Source organism: Raphanus sativus, chromosome 9, assembly GCF_000801105.2.
Source record: "Raphanus sativus cultivar WK10039 chromosome 9, ASM80110v3, whole genome shotgun sequence".
NCBI classification, from domain to species: Eukaryota; Viridiplantae; Streptophyta; class Magnoliopsida; order Brassicales; family Brassicaceae; genus Raphanus; species Raphanus sativus.
The window spans coordinates 23,829,845-23,852,783 of NC_079519.1; the positions used below are offsets into that span (position 1 = coordinate 23,829,845).

The 22,939-nt window shown below is 32.2% G+C and overlaps 7 protein-coding genes across 8 annotated transcripts; 2 read left to right on the forward strand and 5 right to left on the reverse strand.

Annotated features, from left to right (window-relative positions):
• Positions 1–438: 438 nt before the first annotated feature.
• Positions 439–1,604, reverse strand: LOC108824178 (60S acidic ribosomal protein P1-2). Its single transcript, XM_018597550.2, has 3 exons — positions 1,455–1,604; positions 1,195–1,271; positions 439–843 (listed from the first exon to the last, which is right to left on the reverse strand). The coding sequence occupies exons 2-3, from the start codon at positions 1,264–1,266 to the stop codon at positions 574–576; spliced, it is 342 nt and encodes a 113-aa protein (XP_018453052.1). The 5' UTR covers positions 1,267–1,271; positions 1,455–1,604; the 3' UTR covers positions 439–573.
• A 220-nt stretch (positions 1,605–1,824) lies between these two features.
• On the forward strand, positions 1,825–4,995 carry LOC108828364 (heterogeneous nuclear ribonucleoprotein Q). 2 transcript variants are annotated; one of them, XM_018602023.2, is made up of 9 exons: positions 1,825–1,985; positions 2,598–3,073; positions 3,166–3,282; positions 3,358–3,498; positions 3,575–3,754; positions 3,851–4,052; positions 4,149–4,327; positions 4,434–4,519; positions 4,607–4,995. In XM_018602023.2, the coding sequence occupies exons 2-9, from the start codon at positions 2,600–2,602 to the stop codon at positions 4,758–4,760; spliced, it is 1,533 nt and encodes a 510-aa protein (XP_018457525.2). In that variant the 5' UTR covers positions 1,825–1,985; positions 2,598–2,599; the 3' UTR covers positions 4,761–4,995. The 2 variants fall into 2 exon arrangements, with proteins under 2 accessions (XP_018457525.2, XP_018457527.2); XM_018602025.2 differs by lacking the exon at positions 1,825–1,985 and adding an exon at positions 1,992–2,144.
• Positions 4,996–5,071: 76 nt separating this feature from the next.
• LOC108824299 (probable protein S-acyltransferase 12) lies at positions 5,072–7,025 on the reverse strand. Its single transcript, XM_018597700.2, has 7 exons — positions 6,643–7,025; positions 6,260–6,446; positions 6,063–6,154; positions 5,833–5,959; positions 5,640–5,725; positions 5,497–5,562; positions 5,072–5,427 (listed from the first exon to the last, which is right to left on the reverse strand). Exons 1-7 carry the CDS (start codon positions 6,829–6,831, stop codon positions 5,311–5,313), a joined length of 864 nt encoding a protein of 287 aa, XP_018453202.2. The 5' UTR covers positions 6,832–7,025; the 3' UTR covers positions 5,072–5,310.
• Positions 7,026–7,404: 379 nt separating this feature from the next.
• On the reverse strand, positions 7,405–7,998 carry LOC130500166 (uncharacterized; the record flags this gene model as incomplete). The annotated part of the gene is made up of 2 exons (XM_056994913.1): positions 7,405–7,789; positions 7,878–7,998. Coding segments are annotated over 2 exons (312 nt in total), but the record flags the coding sequence as incomplete, so codon positions are not given.
• A 2,769-nt stretch (positions 7,999–10,767) lies between these two features.
• LOC130500098 (uncharacterized) lies at positions 10,768–11,775 on the reverse strand. The gene is made up of 3 exons (XM_056994808.1): positions 11,672–11,775; positions 11,230–11,348; positions 10,768–11,123 (listed from the first exon to the last, which is right to left on the reverse strand). The coding sequence occupies exons 2-3, from the start codon at positions 11,324–11,326 to the stop codon at positions 10,978–10,980; spliced, it is 243 nt and encodes an 80-aa protein (XP_056850788.1). The 5' UTR covers positions 11,327–11,348; positions 11,672–11,775; the 3' UTR covers positions 10,768–10,977.
• A 142-nt stretch (positions 11,776–11,917) lies between these two features.
• On the forward strand, positions 11,918–12,970 carry LOC130500097 (DNA-directed RNA polymerase III subunit RPC10-like). The gene is made up of 4 exons (XM_056994807.1): positions 11,918–12,066; positions 12,151–12,246; positions 12,342–12,432; positions 12,647–12,970. Exons 2-4 carry the CDS (start codon positions 12,151–12,153, stop codon positions 12,769–12,771), a joined length of 312 nt encoding a protein of 103 aa, XP_056850787.1. The 5' UTR covers positions 11,918–12,066; the 3' UTR covers positions 12,772–12,970.
• A 1,160-nt stretch (positions 12,971–14,130) lies between these two features.
• LOC108824224 (auxin-responsive protein SAUR32) lies at positions 14,131–14,905 on the reverse strand. The gene has a single exon (XM_018597594.2). It carries the CDS (start codon positions 14,639–14,641, stop codon positions 14,240–14,242), a length of 402 nt encoding a protein of 133 aa, XP_018453096.1. The 5' UTR covers positions 14,642–14,905; the 3' UTR covers positions 14,131–14,239.
• Between the last annotated feature and the right edge of the window lie 8,034 nt (positions 14,906–22,939).

Here is a 22,939-nt window from a genome sequence, read left to right on the forward strand (position 1 = left end):
CAATAATAAGGGGAAAAAAACAATAAATTAGATTTTTTTAAAAAAAGAAAAAAAGAAAGAGGGTAAACTTCTGAGTCAGAGAGAAGGTTTCAGTAGAAAGCGTCTTTCTGAGACAAGTTTTAGCTATTTACACTTTTACGGCACTATAAAAGTAACACCACTATCAGCTATTTATGCTTTTAGAACATCATGATTAGTTATTCATATTGGACCTCAAATTCTGATTTTTTATATTCTAGTTAATCCCACATTATATGTTACTTATAGTTTAGAACATTATGTTTAATTACTTACACAATTACACCGAGTTTATAAGTAATTTATACTAATAGGATAACATTTTTAGTTACATTACGTACAATCAATAACTCTTTCCAAATGGAAGTCTAGTTTTCATATTCTCCCTTTTTAAGTTTAAATCAGAAAAGAGACTGCAAATTCGAAGTTGAATAGATGATATAACAAATGGACCAAACTGTAGTAGTAATGTCTGAAAATGCCAAAACTGAAAATCTCAAATCAACTAAAGCAGTACAACACATTGTAAAAAAAAGTTAAAACAAAGGAGACTCTCTAATCGAACAAGCCGAATCCAAGATCTCCATCGCTCTCTTCTGCTGGCTCGTCCTTCTTCTCTTCCTTGGCAGGGGCAGCTGCTGCGGCAGCTCCAGCAGCAGCAGGTGCGGCGGCAGAAACCGGTGCACCACCTCCACCGCCACCAGCACCGACATTCATGATGAGGTCGGTGACGTTACGCTTCTCAGCCATCTTGGCGAATAGCATTGGCCAGTATGACTCGATCTCTACACCAGCGGCTTTCACCAAAGTCGCAATCTTGTCAGACTGTTGAAAATAGGGTCAAAGGATACAAACATTAGCAAAGCATTTTTTTTATTAACCCAGAACAAAGACACTACAATCGAAATGGCTACATCAAAACAAACTAAGAAGTTATCTAGGGTAGATTCGATACTAATAGAAACATGTTAAACTGTTAAAAAAAACACAACATGTCTTCGAGTCAGGGTAAAAGATAGGGAATAAAACACAACACCAAACTTCTAATTAGACAACCTAGCTTATTATATGATACATAAAGCCCAAAATGAGTATTGAGACACAACACAAGAAAGCCTCGACGACAAGATGAAAACGAATAGCTACTAGAGATCTAGAAGAAGGAAGCAAGCATACAGTGATGGCAATGCCTTCGTCCTCAAGGATCATAACAGCGTAGCTGCAAGCAAGTTCTCCTACTGTCGACATTGTCTCTGCAACCAAAAACAGTAAACACACAATTTCAAAATCTCAACAACAGCAAATGTAACAAAATATATGTATATATCAAACATTTGCAAATCGAACAAGAGAATCCTCAAACCGAAGACTAGTGAGCAAAACAGTAACGAAGAAGAAATAAGAAACAAACGTTGAGGTAGAAGAAGAACAAGTACCTCAGACTGCGATTGGAACCCTCGGTAATTTTCTTAGATGGCGCCGCGGAAATGACAAGATTAGGGTTCGCAGTGTTCTCAATCGAGATTTATAAATAAACACCTCCAGAAATTCTAGGCTTAGGGTTTCTTATAAGGCCCATTGGGCCCTTCTTCTGTTAATTCGACTTTTCTATTAATTAAGTGTGTTGTTAAAGAACGAAAGGCTTTTATCAAGCTAGACATCACGCAGTTTCATGTCCCTGAGAAAAACAGCACGGCTTGCGAATCCCGGATGTCTAAAATTATCTCATATGGGAGGAGTAGAAAGCTATGGGCCCAATAATAACTAAATGGGCCATAAAGGCGTTACTTAGGGGGGTGCGTTACATGTGATCACAGCCCATGTGAGTGGTAAAGGCTCTCTGTTCCACCGGAGATGAAGAAGATATAGCCGACGAACTTGTTGTTGAGTAAAAAAACAGTTATTATCGTCGGGTATCTCTCTCTCAACCAAAATTATCCACATCGAAAACAAAACACACGAGTCTGGTATGCCGACAAAATTCTCCATTTCTTCTTTTCTTATACATCATCATATGTTTTGGTTGTTTCGTAGATCTCTTTTTGTTCCCTCCCTAAATAAAAATAAAAACAAACCCTAGTTACAAAAAAAAGTTCAGATTTTTCCCTTGTTTCTGAGCTGATCTGGTGAGTAATTTGCTTCTGGGTCTCGATTATATTTGGTTCCTTTTAATGGGTTTTGCTTGATTTTGATTCTGGGGAGATTTGTGAGTCACGATCTCGAATCCGATTGGATGCGCTTCGAGTACTGTTGAAAATTTGACTGCTTTATAAGGGAAACTGGATCTGGAATCAAACAAAAAAACTTTTCTTTTTACAAAGTTTTTATCTTTGTAGCATTTACTTCGTTACCGTTATACTTCTGTTTCATAGCAGCAAATGAACTTCATTTCTGCTGTATCTCTGCCACTAAAAGAACCTTGTAACCATCTTTTCATCTCCACTTAACAACAATAAACACTCTTATTCTGTGTAGAAAAGAAAACAAAAAAGAAAGGGCATTTCTCATTTCACCCCAATTCTACTTCCCTCTTTCTTTTGGTTATGTGGTTCACCAGATATAATTATTGGTTTGACCAGATATGTCTGACGCGCGAGATGTTGACGACCGTGTGGATTTTGAGGAAGGGAGCTACAGTGAGATGGAGGATGAAGTGGAGGAGGAGCAAGTAGAGGAGTATGTTGAGGAAGAGGAAGAAGACGAGGATGATGATGAAGAAGAGGGTGGCAATCAAGAACATGAAGTGGAGGATTATGGTGGTGGTGAGAGGAAAGGAGGGGATAATAGGGAGGAGTTAGCTGAAGAAGATGATGATGATGATAACCATATCGATATTGAGACAGGTGAAGATGATGACGATAACCATATCGATATCGAGACAGCTGAAGATGATGAGAAATCGGCATCTCCTATTGATGAAGAAGAGAGGGAGAAGTACTCCCATCTTCTCTCGCTTCCTCCTCACGGCTCTGAAGTTTTCATCGGTGGCCTCCCGAGGGATGTCGGAGAAGAGGACCTGAGGGATCTATGTGAAGTGATAGGCGAGATCTTTGAGGTTGGAACAATGATAATCTTTGTGTACTATATAAGCATGAATGAACCTCTTTGTATTTACGGCTGACTTTTTAACTTTTTTTTTTTGGTTAGGTGAGACTGATGAAAGATAGGGACTCTGGTGAGAGCAAAGGCTATGCTTTTGTAGGTTTTAAAACCAAAGACGTTGCACAGAAGGCCATTGAGGAGTTGCACAGCAAAGAGTTTAAGGTAATCTCAACCACTAACTTATCAATTATTGCTAGTTTACATTGTATTGTACTTATCTTCTTCTTTTCTGTACAGGGGAAAACTATAAGATGCTCTCTTTCTGAAACTAAGAACAGATTGTTTATTGGTAACATCCCAAAGAATTGGACTGAGGATGAGTTTAGAAAGGTCGTTGAGGAGGTTGGTCCTGGGGTAGAGAACATCGAGCTCATAAAAGTAAGAGGTTTTGATCAATCTAGGAGGATGATCTTTTACTTGATTCATTGACTAATTATCTTCTTAATGCTTGTAGGACCCAACAAACTCCACCCGTAACCGTGGTTTTGCATTTGTTCTATACTATAACAATGCATGTGCTGACTATTCAAGGCAGAAAATGATTGATTCTAACTTTAAGCTGGAGGGTAACGCTCCAACAGTGACGTGGGCTGACCCAAAAAGCTCTCCTGAGAATTCAGCTGCTGCTGCTCAGGTACACTCTGTAAACAGAGGGTTTACTCTATCTGCACCAAGTCCTATCATTAGCACTTCTTTTGACTAATCACTTTTTTTTGTGCTATATACTCAGGTGAAAGCTCTTTATGTGAAGAACATTCCAGAGAACACCTCAACGGAGCAACTGAAAGAACTCTTTCAGAGGCATGGGGAAGTGACTAAAATCGTCACACCTCCTGGGAAGGGTGGAAAGCGTGATTTTGGGTTCGTCCACTATGCTGAAAGGTCTAGTGCACTGAGGGCTGTTAAAGATTCTGAGAGATATGAAATCAACGGTAAATTATTGAAACACTGGACTTTTAAAAGTGTTTGTTTATTTGGTCCCGAGAGATGTTATTGAGTAACGCATCTGACCAACTTGCAACCTACAGGTCAACCGCTAGAAGTTGTGCTTGCTAAGCCCCAAGCTGAAAGGAAACATGACTCTTCTTATACTTACGGTGCTGCACCTACACCTGCTCCTTTTGCGCTTCCCACATTCGGTGGTTTTGCTGCGCCTGCTTATGGTGCTATGGGGTCTGGTTTGGGTATTGCCGGTAGCTTTAGTCAGGTACATATATATGTTTTAAAGAAAATACATGTTTGTCATCTTATAAGAAACCATTATCAGCCGTTTGTGTGTAAACTTTGGTTTTTTAAATTCTTACATTGAGCAGCCAATGATCTATGGTAGAGGATCAATGCCAACAGGGATGCAAATGGTTCCAATGCTTCTTCCTGATGGCCGTGTTGGCTATGTTCTGTAAGTCACAATTGTTCTTCTAAACTAAAATTCTGATTCTTTTCTTTTGGATTAAAAAACCAATATGGGGTTGTATGGAATGTGCAGGCAGCAGCCTGGTATGCAGATGGCACCACCACCACCACCACAAAGACCCAGAAGAGGTGACCGGAATAATGGCTCAAGCAGAGGGTCAGGGCGAGAGAACAGTGATGATCATGATGGTAGCCGAGGAGGAGGCCGAAGGTACAGGCCCTACTAAGCATCCCAGCTAATAGAAAGAAAAAAAGAAGCAAGTAGAAAAAAGAGAAAGCTGTATTGGATGTCTGTTTGTAGTTTGTTTCTTTCTTTGTGTTATAAAAATGTGAAATCGAAAACTTGCGGTTTCTAGTTTGATAAGGAGATTGCTGAGGGGGTTAGGGTTGAGTGGTATGATCATATTTTCTTTTTTAAGTTATGAGACTTTAATAATATCAGTTAACTTCAAGAACTTATTATTTTTAGTGTGCTAATCAGTTTATGTTTTGATTATGAAATTTATCTATCTTGTTTAATATCATAACAAAATGAAACTGAGAATCCAACCGAGTTTTTGGTGGAGACTGCTCATAGATATCACCTGTGATTAGTTACTTGTACAACAATTAATCACTGGTTCTCATATCACTATAAGAACATAAAGTAACAAATGAATCATATCCTTTTAACTATTACAACAAATGTAATGTGGTTTGAGAAGAGCCATCCATCTACATTGGAGGGAAATCTGAGAGCTTTCCAACGATGTTTTGGTTGATTGATTGTTGTTTGAATCAAGGGGCGACGTCCGAATGAGTTGGAAACTCAAGGCCTTGAAGTGAAGTTATGTTATTGAGATCGTCTTTAGAGTACAATGGGAGAAGCCAAAACGCCTTCTTCTTCCCAAAAACCTTCACCAAAAGAGTTTGGTCAAAATTAACTAAAGATTTTCCATGGAAGGATGGAGACAAAAGACTCACCTGCTCGAAGTTTTTCTTCTTTCCCAAGTCATATTTCCATCTGACATCTCCGTTCTTCTCATGAACCTGAAAAAAAAAACAATGATTTAGCGAAGACTATCTTATATTCAAGCTAGAGAACTGTTTACTGAAAGCTAACACACCTCGACTGAAGTAGTGTTTGTTGAGAGAAGAGAGAGATGCATGACTACGAAACAGAGAAGGCTGAGAACGAACGCTAAGTTAAGAACTGCATCAAGGTGATATAGAATCTGTAAGAAACATAAAGAGAATGAAAATGAGACAACAAAAAGCTACGCACTTTCTGGGGGGGGAAAAGAACCGTACTACACTAACCGAAAGCCAGAACTAGGGATGCTAGTTGACCCGGGGAAGAGGAATGCTTGATAGCTTGGCTGAAGAATTCAATGAAACTAGGAAGCAGGACTACAACGTCCAACAATGTCTCGAGAAACGTATACAACTACAAAACGAAAAATACGGTACACAACTAATCATAACCGAGTAATGCACATCATACATGGTTCCCATAACCATAAGATAACAACTTGAAAGGAGTTTATTACCAGAAAGAGAAGGAAGAACTTGTAGTTACGCGCTCCAACACAGTTAACAATCCAAACACAATGATGATCCATCTTGAGAACACATCTTTGACCTGCATAAGGACACATGAACCGAGTAAAGCTTTCATTCTATGACTGTGCATTTGCACTTACTTCTAAGCAGAACAGAGCATAAGCTAAATTGGGTTTTGCCTTACAGACAGAACAGTGATGGCAACGAGGCGGCTTTACATTCCGACATTTCGGACAGTAACCAAAAGCTCCTTGTTCTGTCGAAGCACCAGCCTCCAAACTATCACCACCAAGCTCTCTTCTGAAATGCTCAGGAACAGAACCTGGGTCCGTAAACACTACAGTGAAGTAGCTCCACAACAGCATTATCAACTGCAAAGGATGAGACTTTTAAGAATCAAAACCCTAATCATAAAGGATAAGACCTTAAGCAGCAAAACCCATAGAATATCAAAACCCTAATTTGAAAGGATGAGACTTTTAAGCATCATTTCAAAAACCCTAATCTTAAAGGATAAGACTTTAAGCAGCAAAACCATAATCTGAAAGGAAGAGACTTTGAAATTACCAAGAAGTGGAAGACCAAGATGATTAAGCAGGCGAGAGCAGAGAGAGCTCTATGGTCGGTTTCGACTAAGATCGGCCACCATGTGTTGACGACGACGGCGTAGTAAGATACTGCGACGAAGGCGAGGACGAGAAGGATCATGAAGTAGCCGAGGACTTTCAGACCGGAGCAGAACCGGAAGAGGTTCATTTCCAGCCGGGTTAAAGGGATAATCGGGGCGGGTCTTCGGGTCCGAGCTGGGAACAACCGTCGTAAGATATTCGGAGCCACGGTGGCTGAGAGAGGATTTTAATGAGGGATCGGAGTTTGCTTGGTTCGGAGGACGACGGTGGATTGATTCTATTCGTCGTCGTGTTGGTTAGTCCTAACCGATTTGGAGTAAACTTCAGAAGGTTCGTTGTTTCGTAACAGCCTCTTCTGTTGCAATATTTTAATGGGCCTGGATATTGCAGCCCAAATGTTGTTTTTCACCTGACGTTTTAACCGGAACTAGTCTACAGTGGTTTTGTTTTGCTGTTGTTTTATTAAACTCAAATGTACGGTTTATTTATTCTTTTGAAGTAATTAGAGATTTTCATTTGATTTATCTGCGGGACGAACCCCTAATGCATATAAGTTTTGATCATAACAAGAAGTTCATAACAGAAGTTTCTTGAAACCTGTCCTTCCTTGCAGCAGTTTTAGAGGGAAGCTGCTGCGAAAAAAGTGAAAACTGAACATTTTCAAGCTATATATATATATATATATATATATATATATATATATATATATATATATATATTTGCTCTTACTAGTATTTGAATCACAAACAGGCTACATTTTTGCACAAAAGACTACCATGGTAGATAGAAATCTCTGGATTCTTGTGGTACAATTAAAGGAATCCAAGATCTAGCAAAGCAGCACAGTCAGCAATCACCTAATCCAAGATTCTGGAGCTAGCAACAAAGTAAAGCTCATGTAGTCTTTCTAGAGTTGTCGGATGATTCATCAGACTCTTCTATGCTCTGCATAACTTGCTGGACACCCTCATGGTAACCTTTGATAAAGCTTGCAAGAGCATCTTTGTAATTAGAAGCTCGTGTCATGTACACACGATGTAAGGCAGGCCTTAAAAAAGTCTCCATCCCACCTCTTGCAGCTACCGCTGTAACGGAAATTAAATGAAAAAAAAACATGCGATTATTATGGAATGAAAATGATAAGACAATAGTAGTAGGTGGGCTGGTTCATACCAAGATCTTCCAAAACAGAGGGCTCTTTGGTCTCAGTATCTTTGGATTGTTTCTTAGGTTCAGCATCACCCTGCTTCTTGTAATCATTGGGTCGAAGCTCAGGACCTCCTTGAAGCTTCCTTCAACACCTAAATTTACAAACAAAAATTAAAGATTTCATCCAAATGGTTAGCATTGAGATTTTTTTTTTTTTTTTTCATCACTGATAACTACTATGGGCACAGTGAGGAGGAGTGAATTACAGAGCTCTCCTATCAATGTTTACGCACAACAATCAAAAAAATCACAGTATACATGAAGGATTCAAATCTATTCTATTAATTTTGCAGTTTGACCTATTGATAAAAGTTGTGTCCACTTTTTGAATTTTATATAACTGTCATTCAATCAATTTTTGATACACCTTATTTGGATTTAGATAACTGCCTAAACTAATTATTTTCACGATATAAACCAAAACTAATTATTTTATAATGATATCTATTTTAAAATCACGAACACCATTTTTTATCTATAAGAAAATCAGTTATCGATCTTCTTCCAGAATTCAGTTCGATTATATTTTTCTATTATTTTGATAAACATTGAATTTCTTAGGATTTAATCCAACTGCAGGAACCCAGTAAAAAAACAGTTATGTTTCTCAGAAATCATTCATGCAATAATTTGAAAAGTGATGAATCTGAGTTTCACATTGGCAAGAAATTGTGCTTCTGTTACACCACGATGAGGGACAAAGCAACCGATTTCAGGACAGTGGAGAACTTGGGTGGTGACTGCCCGTGATGTCTCATCAAATTCGGCCAACAAATCGAGTTTATCAAAACTGGATGTTAATCAACAAGCGTCGAATTTTTATGCATAAATGAGAAGGAAACAACAAATAAGTAGATCTATTACGTTAAAATGGTAGGCGGCGCTGGAGAAAAAAAATTGCAGAAAGATAGAAAACTCTTAAGGAAGAAGACAAAATATTTACATGTTTGCCATTAATGACAAAAACAACGAAAACAAAATGATAGAAAACGTTTCGAACACACGATATCTTCGGAACATGCCCGCCTCTGTTTTTCACCACTAGACCACAGTGTTCTTCGGCTTGTGTAGTGAAGATAATTTTAGAAATAGATGCATTATCAGAAAATTAAGAAAACATATAATTACATATTTTATCAACTTATTTTCATTATATTCACTGATAGGTTTTAAGAATTTTAATCTGGAACTTGAACTAATAGGAATATATATATATATAACAGAATTAAATTTAATTCAAAAGTTATATTCAGTTTTTATTGTGAGTTGGGTTTGATATTGGTTTCCGGATATAACACTTTAAGAACCATGTTTAACAGAGTATGAGACTTTGATTTTGGAATCGATTCCGAATTTGGTTTTCCTAGGTACAAATATTCTTGAGTAATTATGCTAGGTAACTTCTAAAAAAACATAATATGTTGTAAAGCTTAGGAATAAAGTTTAGAAATGCTGAAATTTATATTGTACAAGTGTATAGTTATGCAAATTGATATATTTAATATAACTATCAAGAATATATATTAAATTAAATTAATATTAAACACAAATATAAAAATAAAATTTCTCAAAAAGAATTTAAGTGCAACAATAACGAAGAAGTTCCATAGTGATAAATTCTTATTTTTTAGGAATATCATATTTTTTGTATATCGAACTCCTTATTATGGAACTTCTTTGTTGTTGTTTATCTATATCGAACTCCTTATCATACTAATTTCAATTTTAAATTGTGTATATTTTTTGCAGCTATATTTGTAGGTTCAGAGATGTGAGAGAAAAATTAAATATATCCTAGAGAAAAATTAATATTCAAAGATATAATTGTTACAACCTGGATTTTATAAAAATTATATTCCTTAAAAATATAAAAATATATATATCTGTCTTTTTAAAAATGGATCATAAATTTGATTCAACTATTTGAAGCGATTGATTTGCGGATGCGGGTTATGAGTATTTTATTCGGAGTGGATGCGGGTTCGTAGATTTGGATAGCGGGTACCCGCCGACTCGAAAAGCATTAAAAAAATAAAAATAAAAAGAAAAGTAAATACTTTTTTAAAAAAATACGGTAATTTAGAAAACAATTTTAAGTTTTTAAAATATATAATTTTATTATAAATATATTTTATATTTTTATAATATAATATTAAATTAAATAATTATTTTTAAAAAAATTATAACCCGCGGATAATCGCAAAACTAAATGGGGCGGGAGCCGGTAAAAATTATTTGTTTGCTGGTTCTGCATGTCATATGTTTTTGACCAAAACAAAATTGAAACTTGCGGGTTGGCGAGTTTGACAGGCAACCAAGCTCTGATCGAACATATACCGAATCAATTTTTAAATTGCTATTATTTAATAAAATATATTTTGATTAATATTTATACACAAATATAATTATAAAAAAAATAAAAATATAATCATAAAAAGACACAAATATGAAAATTAAATTAAAACAAAAAATATACCCGCCCTTTAAAGGGCGGGTAAGAATCTAGTGACTCTATAAATCTCACGAGAAATAAATATAGAGGGAAAGAAGGTAAATCTCACGAGAAATCAATCGCTCGTGCCAAGTCAATTTGCGGCGTTTAACGACGTGAGGAGGATCGGGAAGTGAAGAAGGTAAGACGATTTCTTTGAGACCGTAACGGATGTAATCGGAGACCTTACAGATACACAACCTTCAGTTTACTTGATTCTATTCGTCGTCGTGTTGGTGAGTCCTACTCCTACCGATTTGGAGTGAACTTCAGAAGGTTGGATGTTTTCGTAACGGCCTCTTCTATTGCAAAAAACTCCAAACTTGATACACCAAAATGCAAAAAGAAAATTGCTCTCAAGTCTTGTTGGCTCAATTTAATATTATCGTCAAAATCAACAAAGAAAAGATTGGAATGAATAATGTGTATTCAATCAACAAATCCATCAATCCCCACAAATTATTACTGAGAAAATAGCGGATCCTCAAATCAAAAGATAAAAGGGCCCAACATAGAGAGCAAATAAATCAAATCTTGTATCAAAATGAGAGAGAGATAGGAAGGGAATTGCAGTTATTCAGGGCGTGACTTGACGATGAAGTTCTGGCGACTGATAGGGTTCATGACGACGGGAGGACCAGCAGTTCTTGGCCATGCTTGGAGCCTCTCTTCAGTAGCAACACCCCATGCCTTGTTAGTAATAGTTCCCGGTGTAGAACCTGAAAGTTTTTTTTTATTTTTAAAAGAAACAAACACATTTAGCTTATCTACACAAATCATAGTAGCCAATAACTTGGGTTATGTCTGAATAATAGGAGAACTTGCCTCCGAAAATCTTATCATCAGAGATGACTTTGTCACAGACGTAGGCTACTACGGCAGATCCCACAAGGGCACCGACTATGTATTTGCCTCTTGACATTATTACTTGTTAACCCTCAAAACTGAATCATGTAAAAAAACAAAACATTACCATCTCATGAACAGTAATACAGATTAAACAACCATGATCAAAATATATATAATCAAGCCAAGGAAATGACACAAATCAATTTTGTAAAGCAAGTCTGTATGTATTAATGACTCTAATCGGTACTATCTCAACAATTCTCGTTTTTGAGATCTATTGTTCGAGACAAGGTTATAGATCTCGTGGGGGAAAAAAATGAATTGAAATAAATCACCGCGACGACTAACAACAACATAATCATCCGAGATCAAATCAGACACCAGAAAACATCGATTTCGAGAAAGAAGTGATTTTTACCTCGATCTAAATCACACAGACGACGAAGCTGAGAACACGACGGCGAGGAGGCGCAGGAGAATCGTTCTCTGTTGAAACTAAATGTTTGATTTACGTATCTCGAAATGACGACCCAAATCAGGTTTTCTTCGATGTACTGTGCATCAAGCGGGCCTTAATGACCCACTTATCAGATTTCTATTACCCATTGGACCTTTATGACTCCTATTAGTAAGTTGTGAAAAAAACACAAATGGGCTCAAAAGAGACACGGTGACAATTATAGTCTCAAATCAATAATAATTAAAAAAAAATATAGGGCTTGCTAATCAAGATTAGGCGGAGAGGAGTTGTCGTCTGTGAAGAACAGAGCGACAGAAGCTGCTAGAGGACGACTGAATCGTTTAGTAAATAATGTTCGAAACCTCCTTCTCTATATAATGAATATAGTATTTCTTCATTGTTTGAAACTTGAATTGAAGAAACAAAACTTTTTTCAGATGGAGTTCTGTCCTACTTGTGGGAACTTGCTGCGTTACGGTCCTTCTCAGTTCTTCTGCTCCACTTGTCCCTACATTGCCCGCATCGAAAGACAGGTTTTATTTATAATTCTTTTTTTTTTAATTAATCGAAAAAAAAAACAACTATTTTGTTTGGTGGTAAAAAAGTTTTATATCGCTCTTGTGAACAGGTTGAGATAAAGAAGAAGCAATTGCTGGTTAAGAAATCAATTGACCCTGTTTTGAAGAAAGATGATATACCTACTGGACCTGAAACTGAAGGTATTTGGTTAATAAGATTTAGTATTATAAAATCTATATCATGACCGGTTGCGAGTGTCAGTGCGATAACACTTGAATACTTAGTTTACTCATTGAGCAACCAGGGTAACAAGTACATTGATCTCTCTCTCTCTTAGCAATAGTATTGTTTTGCTGGAATTGCTTCCATCTTCGATCATATCTTTTTTTGGTTGGATTGTTTGTTTATTATCAGCACCATGCCCAAGATGCGGACACGATAAGGCATACTTCAAAACAATGCAGATTCGTTCAGCGGACGAGCCAGAATCCAGATTTTACAGATGCGTCAAGTGCGAGCAAACTTGGCGCGAAGAATGATCACCACCCCCCCTTGTGTCTCTCATTTCTTTTCTTTTTTTTTGGTTCCGCTAAATCCATCTAAACATTTAATGTCGCTCGCTCTTCGATTGGGCATATGCTTGGTTTTGTTCTGCCATTGGCAATGTCAGCAAATTTGTTTGGGATGTTTCTCAGCTCAATGAGTCTGTGATTTATGCAATTTTGATTTCCATGTTTCTATACCAACATTCACCTGAATGGAGTTTTAATTGTGAATCAATGTTATGCAAACTTCAATTATTAGGTTGGATAAAATGGCCACGTATTGCCTTGTCTTCTCTGTTAGACTTTGATTTCATTTCCTCACCTCATCCGGAGAAACCAAAATGTATTAACTGACTATTTAGATTACATCAATATAATTGATTTTCGAGATGAGAAAAAAGTAGCTAATAAGCTGTATTCCTCTGTTTATCATTTCAAGTAAAGCTGATGATTTATCACTTAAACATTGTGGTAATAAAAAAATTTGTTTTTAGTTATATAAAATTTATGCTTTTTGACATTATACTAATAGTGTTTTTTTTAAAAAAAGCATATGTATGGGGGTTATTGCTATTAAGAATAACGTATATGATAGTGACGGGGTTATTGCTATTCTGGCCATACAAATGGTCAAGGCCTCTCGTCCATTTCTTTCCACTTTCAGGTACAAATACGCTAATTCTCGAATATGTGTACCTGTACTAACATCAAGAAGAATATGTGTACCTGTACTAACATCAAGAAGAGAAGACTAATATGTAGTAAAGCTAGATATTTCTTATCTTTTACTGCAAGTGTTCGATTAAAGTTTAATTTTATGCGTAACCGTTGTTGTTTCTTTTATGACCGTCAAAATTAAATAAACTACAATTATGTAGACAACAAAAACTAAAGGCATTTTTGATCAGATAAATTTTAATATTGAAGGATACCTTTTTAAAGATATATAGAAACTTGGTTCTTTGTCAAAAAAAATAAAATAAAGAAACTTGGTTCACATATCTTTGATCAAAGTAAATGAAGTTGTGTTTTAGGGTCTCTATATACGAAAATGATTAATATATTGCAATAGTTGGTAAAGCTATATATAATCTGAGTATTTTTGTTAAACCTTTCTCAGACCAATTTTAAAAAAAAATTAACAGCCATGCAAGAGTCAAGTGTTTGACAAGTTAACTAGAAGTGTCGACTAGAAGTAATATATCATCACCTTTTGACAAAATACCAGTACTTAGACTCAGCCCTGATTAGACTATTATCATCACAATGTTTATTTTCATTATCATACTAAGCTTACAGTTAATCATCGTAAAAACATACATTTGAACAACAACAACAACAAGCCACATAATATATAAGAAGATATGGAGACCGATTATTATTTATAGTCAACAACAACATTTAAAAAAAAAAAAAAAAAAACAACAACAACAACATGAGACATTTATGTATATATATATAATCAAACCTTAAAACACCGAATCAGATGGCTATGATGATGGTGATGGTGATGATGACCAAGAGTATTATAAGCACCGAGAAATTTAGAGTTTTCTCGATCGATCAATACTTGAACGTACCTAAACTCTTCGACGTGACAAGGGATCGTGATTGTCCCTTTTTGAGCAAATCCAAACTCTTCTTCAGCTTCTTTCAAGAGTTGTCCAAACAAAGGATGATTAAAATACAAAACGGGAATCACAAATCTCTCTTGCTCTTCTCCTTGTCCTACCTTCACTGCCAAACACCCTTTTGGTACCCTTTCATGCTCATGCTCATGATGATTATGATTATGATTATGATGATAATGGAGACGTGGAATATGGAAGCTCCAGTGACTGATGAGTTTGTCTCCATTGCCCATTGGATGAATATATACTAGTATATAGATAATATATATGTATTAAGGTTTAGGTGTGTTTCAAAAAAAGAAAGTACTAAGGTTTAGTTTGTCTTCATGGTTTCTGTCTCTCCCATGTTGATTTGTTTTCCTCCGGAAAAGTAAATTTGGTTTTCTCTAGAAAGTGAAGGAAAATTGTTCTTGGAAGGTTGTAGGACTTGGAGGGAGATGAAGAAAATGTTGTATGTTTGTCATTTGTTCTCTTTTTTTTTTGTTTTTAAAAGAGAAGATGTTTCTTGTATAAATAGCAAAGTTGGGCGCATAATTTGCTTTACTTTTTCTTGAAATTTAAGCACTCAGGAAAACTTTGATCTTATCATGTATGTATTATTAGGTGCTTTATTTAGTTCTTTTCTCTTTGTGTCATCATCAAAACTTAAAAGACAATCCAGCTAAACCCTGGATTAACGGAGATAATGACACCCATAATCGTATATGTGTAAGTAATATATGCGCATTTATATATTTAGTAGTATCAAGAGACAAAGTATATGAACTATGTAGTTTCAAGAAAGAAAAAAAGTATATGAAGTAAGAAGTAAGAAGTAAGAACAATGTTTTACTAGGTTAAACAGAAATCACATTTTAGCATTCTTTGTGAGTTTTTAATTATTCTATTAAATAAACATAGATAATATTATGAGAATCTACCAAGTGTGACTCAAAACTTGATTTTAAATGCAAAAATATTTACAAACTTCAGTCAAATGTAAAACTTACCTAGAAACCTTGTGAAATTACAATCAGTCCCTTATGATCAAAGAAAAAAAAAAGAATTCATTTTTACGAATATAATCCCAAAAAGTCTTTTGAGTTTTTTAAAGTCTTTTGAGTTTTTGAAAGTCTTTTCGAAGACTTCTGTGAAATTTTCTCATATATTAGATCTAAAAATTAATTTATAAATTTTATAAAAAATATTTTGTTGGAGAAAAAATTGAAATCATGTAATTATAAACATTTGTAAATGATATAAATTAAGAAATAATAAAATTAAATTGTTTCAACATAGATAACTGAATGTAGTGAGTCATGGTATTCATTGGTTTAGGATTTGGTAACATATGTTGTAGTATTGTATGTATTTTTAGGGTTAGATTTTGGAAACTTAACATTTTTTGAAAAACATATATTGACTTATATGCGTTTACGTTTTTGTATATTAAACACCTTTAAATTGAATTTAAGTTTAATAAATTGTTTGTTTCTATTTAGTTAGTTATTTGAGTTCAGAGTTTATAAATATAATCTATATTTATGTTAGAAGACTTTTAAATCAAAAATATTTAACATAATTGAAAACTTTTGTCTCACTATATAAATAAAATTTACACATTTTCTCTATCCCTCTTAAATGGTTGCAACAAAAATGTAATGTTTCTCACTCTAAAACTTTATAACCTCTCTATAATCTATTTGAACTTGAAAACTAAACTTTATATCAATTTCTCATTTTTTGTCTCATGTCTTTCTCACTAACATATCTTGTTTTTGCAGGTTTTTAATCACATGGTTCTCATCTTCCACTCATTTAAAGGTAAATCTATAAAATGTGTATATGTATTTTGTGTGTTTTTTAAGGTAGATGTATCTCATCTTCCACTTATTTTCTCTTTTTGAAATCATTTGAACATTTTTGGATTTGCATGTTTTTCAGATCTGAGTTTGGGTATGCATGTTTTTCATATCTGGGTTAGACTTTGGAAGATTTTTCTCGGAAGTCTCAGCTTTTATATCAATTTCTAATTTTTAATCTCATGTCTTTCTTACTAATTTGTCTTATTTTTGCATGCTTTTTATCACATGGTTCTCATCTTCCATTACTTTAAAAGTAAATCTAAAATTTCTGGATATGTATTTTTTTGTGTTCTTTAAGGTAGATCTCTCTCATCTTCTACTTATTTACCTTTTTGCAGGTTTTAAAATTATAAGTGAAAATTGAAATTTCAAATTTCATGAAATTTAAAAAAGTATATCTTATGATCTAAGAAGACACATTAAACCATATGACTTGATTCTTGAAGTTACTTAACATTTTTTAGAGTTAAAAACATATCTTAAAGTTACTTAACAAGTTTACAAAGACTAATGTAGAAGACTTCTATGGATATCTTCTCGGATTAGTTAAAAACATTAATAAGCATGAATGTTGGTAACTTCATAATTAAAATCAAATAAGTTATAAATTTCATTCAGGAGCCTCAATATCGACTAATGTACATGAATTCACTAGAAAATGTTAAAAACTCTTTATAGTTTTAGAAAAAATGAAAGTTTATTAAACTTTAACGTAGAATATTTCCACGGAAGTCGTCCATAATACGTCTTGGAAGTCTTCCATTCATGTCATTTTGTAATTGAAAATTTACAAATGAAAACTTCCAGATACGTTTACTCTATAGTAGACTTCTCTAGAAGTCTTCCTTTGTAAATATTAGCTTACTTTTGTTTTTGAAAAAAAAAAATCAAAAATACCAGAGAAGACTTCCCAATAAGTCTTCTAGAATAAATATGTCAGTTTTGCAATTGACTAAATTGTATCAGAAAATTGAATTTTCTACAAGACTTCCATGGAAGTCTTCCACCAGAAAAATAAAAATTAAATTTTACATTTAATTAGACGGCTTAAATGTAAGTCGTCTCAAGTTACTTTTGTAACTAAAAATAAAACGTAAATATTTAATTTTAGTTAGACGGTTTTCATGTAAGTTTTCCGTCAGACGAATTACATGGAAGTCTTTTGTGATAACCAAGGTTTGACGAGGACCTCAGAACAAAATTCTAAAGACTTCTGTGTAAGTCGTCTCTAAGAAGACTTACATGGAAGTCGTCTAGTTAAATCAAATATTTAAGTTTTATTTTTCAATTGCAAAAGTAATCTGAGACGACTTTTACCAGCAGTGAGAGGACTTCCACCGAGAGTCGGAAGACTTACATGGAAGTCTTCTGGCGTAAGACTTATGTGTAAGTCGTCTAGTGAAGGTTCAATTTTTTACCAATTCGATCAATTGCAAAACTAACATATTTATCTTAGACGACTAATGAGAAAGTTTTCTTTGGTATTTTGAGATTTTTTTGTTAACAAAGAAAAGTTGAAAGATTTCCAGAGAAGTCATCTCTAGTAAACACACATAAAGTCAATTGCAAAGTAACCTCTGCATTGAGCATAAGACTTCCGTATAGGTCTTCTACGACCAGAAAACTTACATGGAAGTCTTCTGATGAACAGATCTGGAAAAAAAACAGTTTCATACTTTCAACCAGTGAGATAACTTGATTAGATTCTGTTAGCACACAAAATTTCACTACAAAAAGATCTACTTGTTAATGACCAAGAATCATGAGCTTGAACCTTACAAAGTTTAGAATCAAAATATTGGGGCTTTTATGAATGTAACGAGAAAGTGAATTATGTTGTTTTGAGTATAAAATACGAGATAGGAGGATTGAAAATGGATTTGTATGTACATTAAGAGCTTCAAATTGGTTGGTTGTTTATGTTGGTTGGTGTATTGATGAAAATTGCAATATTCTAAATATTTGATGAAAATAAAAATGATAGAGTAAAATACTCATTTTCGAAAGAAAAAAGTAATAATGGCATTTAATGAATAATCCAAAATTTTAGGATAAATATGGCAAATGAAAATTCTAAAAAATAATTACAGGTTTTTTTACTTTGAGTTGTGAATCATATTTACAAAAAATTCACAATATTATTTGGTAATTAGTTTTTTTTTTTTGCTAAGCTGTCGCCTAAAATGTGGTTTTGTTAGTCGTAAGTGGATTTCTCCTCATGTAATGGAAAAAATGTTTGTTGCTCAAAAAAATGAAAAAAAAATGTTTTATTTATTCAAAAGATATATCAACAGAATCATTAAGACAAAGAACAAAAAGAAGTAAAGTGGTGGTGTAGTGGTAGGAAAAATTAGATTCTTGTTAATTTACAAAAAAAAAGTTAGATTCTTGTACACGGCGAAAAAGGAGTCCGGTCATGTCGTCGTATATTTTACGTTCTTCAAATTCAATTATATTTACTTTTAAAAGTATCGTATCAATTAAAAAAGTCAAAAGCTAGCGTTTGATTTACATATTTGGAATCTTATCAATAAACTTATACAAATGTTGCCATTACCACAAAGTATTTTCCGCACAACTTTTTTTATTGTGTATATCAACTTCTGCTAAAGAAACTCATATGTGTAATATGACAACACAAAAAAGCCGAAGTTTGACGAAGTTGGTGGTGTCTATATAATGCAGTACTAGGTGTTTTCCGCGATTTCGCGGAGAGAAATAATATACGAATAAATACGTATTTTGTTTATAATATTATAATTATTGAATAATAATTAGAATTATTAAAATTTAAATTCATATTTTGATAATCAAAAATTTCACATTTATTTTTTAGAAGAACTGTAAAATTTAAGATAATTCAACAATTTAAATCTAAGTCACTAAAAAATTTTTTACATGAAATCAATATTATAATTAGTTAAGATAATTGATTGTATTTTATTTTAATCTGTAAAAATTGTAAATACTCTAATTTTCATAGAGAAAAGAATAAGTAGTTTTTTATTTATAGCTCCAAGATGAAGATCATAGGTTTTTATAACTCTTACATCGAATTTGGTGATTTTTTTTACTTATGTTTTTTTATTTGTTTGATTATTTTAAATATATTTTAAATTTAACGAAATTTAATTGTTCTTTAATGTGTGTTTTTAAAATATTTGTCGAAAACAATTTTTTTGGATATGATTAAAAATAAATAACATTCTATTTTAGATTTATTAAAATCCAAAAACTCCAAATAATTGATTGTAGAATCACTTTTCATTTTGGGATTTCATTTTAACACTGATAAAAATAAATATAAATTAAAATCATTAACTATTGAAATTGTAACAATTTTTAATATTTCAGTTATTAACTACATGTAACCAAAAATATCTTAAATATTTCTTTTTAATAGATAATAATAAGTGTGACATAATTTTATATGATTTACAAATCCTTATAAATATACATTCGTACAATTATAAATACGTTTATAAACATTTACAAACAATTATTTATAAATTTTATAAGTTTTTTGTGGTTCATCTTGTTTACAATTCTTTAACTAGTTGACTTAATAATACAATCCATCATTAATAAAATTTGAAGATAGTTGATTTTATAATTAATTTTTATTTAGAATCAATAAAAATAAATCAAATCTAAAACCCCATCAAAATTATAATAATCTTTAAAGTTTCACATATGCTCATAGTAACCAAAAGTCACTTAAATGACTTTTGTTTAATATATAACAATAAGTGTGAATAATTATTTATGATTTACATAGTTATCATAACTACACACTTATACAATAATAAATAGATTTAGAAGAATTTACAAATGATTTTGTAACATTTTATAAGTATTATAAATGAATTTATAAACCTTTATAATGATTAAATAAAAGTCTTATAAATGATATGTAAACTCTAATAAAATTACTTTGTAAGCTAGAATGAAAAAAATGATCTTAAATAATTTCAAAATATATATAAACAATTTGTAAACCATGTGCGGAATTTAAAAACATAAGAAGTTCTAATAATGCATAAAATAGAAATATAATTCTTTGTATAAAAGTATACAACCATTATAGTTATTTAAAAAAATTATATTAGTATTTTATAAAAAAAATGATAAACTAAACAAACTGATGACATATTATATATTATTTCTACAATTAGTGACCATAAACTATTATTTGTAATATTATATTTATTATATGATAATTTGTATTAATGAGTTCCAGAGTTTCTTTTTATTTTTAGTTCCGAATAGAATAAATAATTAATAAAAAGTATTAACCAATCGAATTATAATAATTATTAATATTTTACCTATGAACGACGCATAAGCAAAAGTAATTTAAGTAATTTCTATATATTTAAGTGACTTCTATATATAGGAGGATTGATATATATTTTCCAATTAGAACTTTTGAAATAGACATTTTTATTGTTACATCGAAGTACGAATCATTGTACAAAGAAGCCACAACCTCATAGATTGTTGGAATATCTAGCGAAGAATATTAGTACATATATTAATTAATAAAGGTAAATTCCCACTTGAAATTAAATACATTAATATGTCAAAAAATAATGCTTCGTTTATGAAATTAAAGATAGTTCGTTAACTTGTCCAACGAAAAGTAAAATGGGCCGAAAAAGTAGGCCTTATTCTTTTAGGAGGCTATTTGTGGGATGTACTATATGTTTGGGAAATTAGTCGTTTTCTTTTCGAAACAGAATTGGATTTTAATTACCAACTAGCCTTTGACCCGCACTCCCGTGCGGGTGTTTGTTCTTCGTAATTATATGTTTCATTTTGACAATGTATTTTTCTAGATTCATTGACTTTTAATGTTGATGTATCTCGTTCAACTTGTTTAGCGTCTATTTATAAATTATAAGATTGTGTTTTCTTTATTTTATCTTTATTCATTTCGCTTGGGAAAGTAACTATTAAAGTGTAAAATATTAGAATTTTAAGTATATAAATGATTTTTATTAAATTTTACCATAAATATTGTGATTTAAATATGATTATAAAATTCAAATTTTATTTTGATATCTTATAAAACGAATATATTATTTAGACATATACATAAAAGATTAATGAAACAAACCACATATTTTGTTATTCTGGTTAAAATCAGAATTACGAAGAATCTGGTTAGAGAAATATAAAAGAACTTAGATAGGGTAAATGAAAATTTTTTATAATAGATTTTGTTAGTTGTGATTTTCACGCATTAAAAAGTGAATATACTTTCGATTTTTTCAAAATTCATTCCTTTTATAAAATATTTTATATCATTTTTTGCTATACCATTCCTTCTGTCAACAAAATAATAATAAATTTATCTAATATATTTTCATCTAATTATATATTTTGGTGTTTCGTTCTTTTCAAGATACTTAGGATTTATTTGAGTCAGTTAAAAGAAAAATATTATCAACATAAATATTATGAACATTTATTTTGATAATATCCTATAAAAATTGTAACCTTTAGTTGAAAAATGAGTTGTAATTTAGATTTTTAGAAACACATTCCCAAACATATAGAAAATATAGAAACCAAAACTTTCTCTAGATAGAATCTATCTTATTAAAATGCCAATACCTTAAAATTTCGTAAATGTTTTGATATAAATATTTTGGTTAGTTAATGAAAACTATAATCTAGATATTTGGAAATACTGATTTATGATACCAAAATATGAAATACAAAATTCTCATCGACAGAGAATATTCATGTAAGATTCTGTTATTTTAATTTTTGAAAAAAAAAATCCAACGAAATGGTGATTGTAGTTAAGATTTTCTAAATCTAGAATATCACAATACTAACAAACTGATATATTTTGAAAATTTTGAAAATATTTAATAATTTTGAATAGAAATAAAATAGTATTCACCATAAATGTAATTTTTTTAATCTAAAGCTACACCATTTTGGTTTGTCGATTTTAAACCACACTTCTTAATTGATTTACTTCTTAAATGCTAGCATTATTTTAGTTGGAAAACATTTGATTGTCAGATCTTTCTAATATGGTTATACTTATGAATTGTTGACAAAAAAAAAGGTTATACTTATGAATTATCATTGCCAAGATGATAAAGCATGAACAAAGGTTATATTGCTTGTATTTGATTTCTACTGACAAACTCAGTGATGAAAAGTAATCACGTAACACTGACTCAGGGTAAAAAAAATAAAGAAAATAGTCATAGTGTATGGTCGTTTTACATCTATATCCTACGGTGGTGGTCAAATTTAATTAAGTAGAAGATGGTATAGGAAAGTCATAGTGATTTTTGGTCAAGCCAGTTGTTGTTAGCGACAAATGCTTTAGATGTAAAACGGTTAGATGTAAAACGGCTGAGTTTTATGCTAGTGGCATAGAATGGTAATTATTGTGTAAAATTTAGGGTTATTTCTTTTTTGTACTTCAGTTTTAATAGTTTAGAAGGTAAAAAGATATATACTTGTTTAGTGATGTAAGGTTACAAACTTAACAATCACATTTCTTTCAACCAAAATAACACATATAATATATATATATATTAATATATATATATAAACGCAAAAAAGCAGTTACTTTTATAAAGTTCAAGGATGGTATATCTTTTTTTTTGTACATCAGTCATGACTTGTAAGTTGTAATTAAAGCAAAACGATTGTACC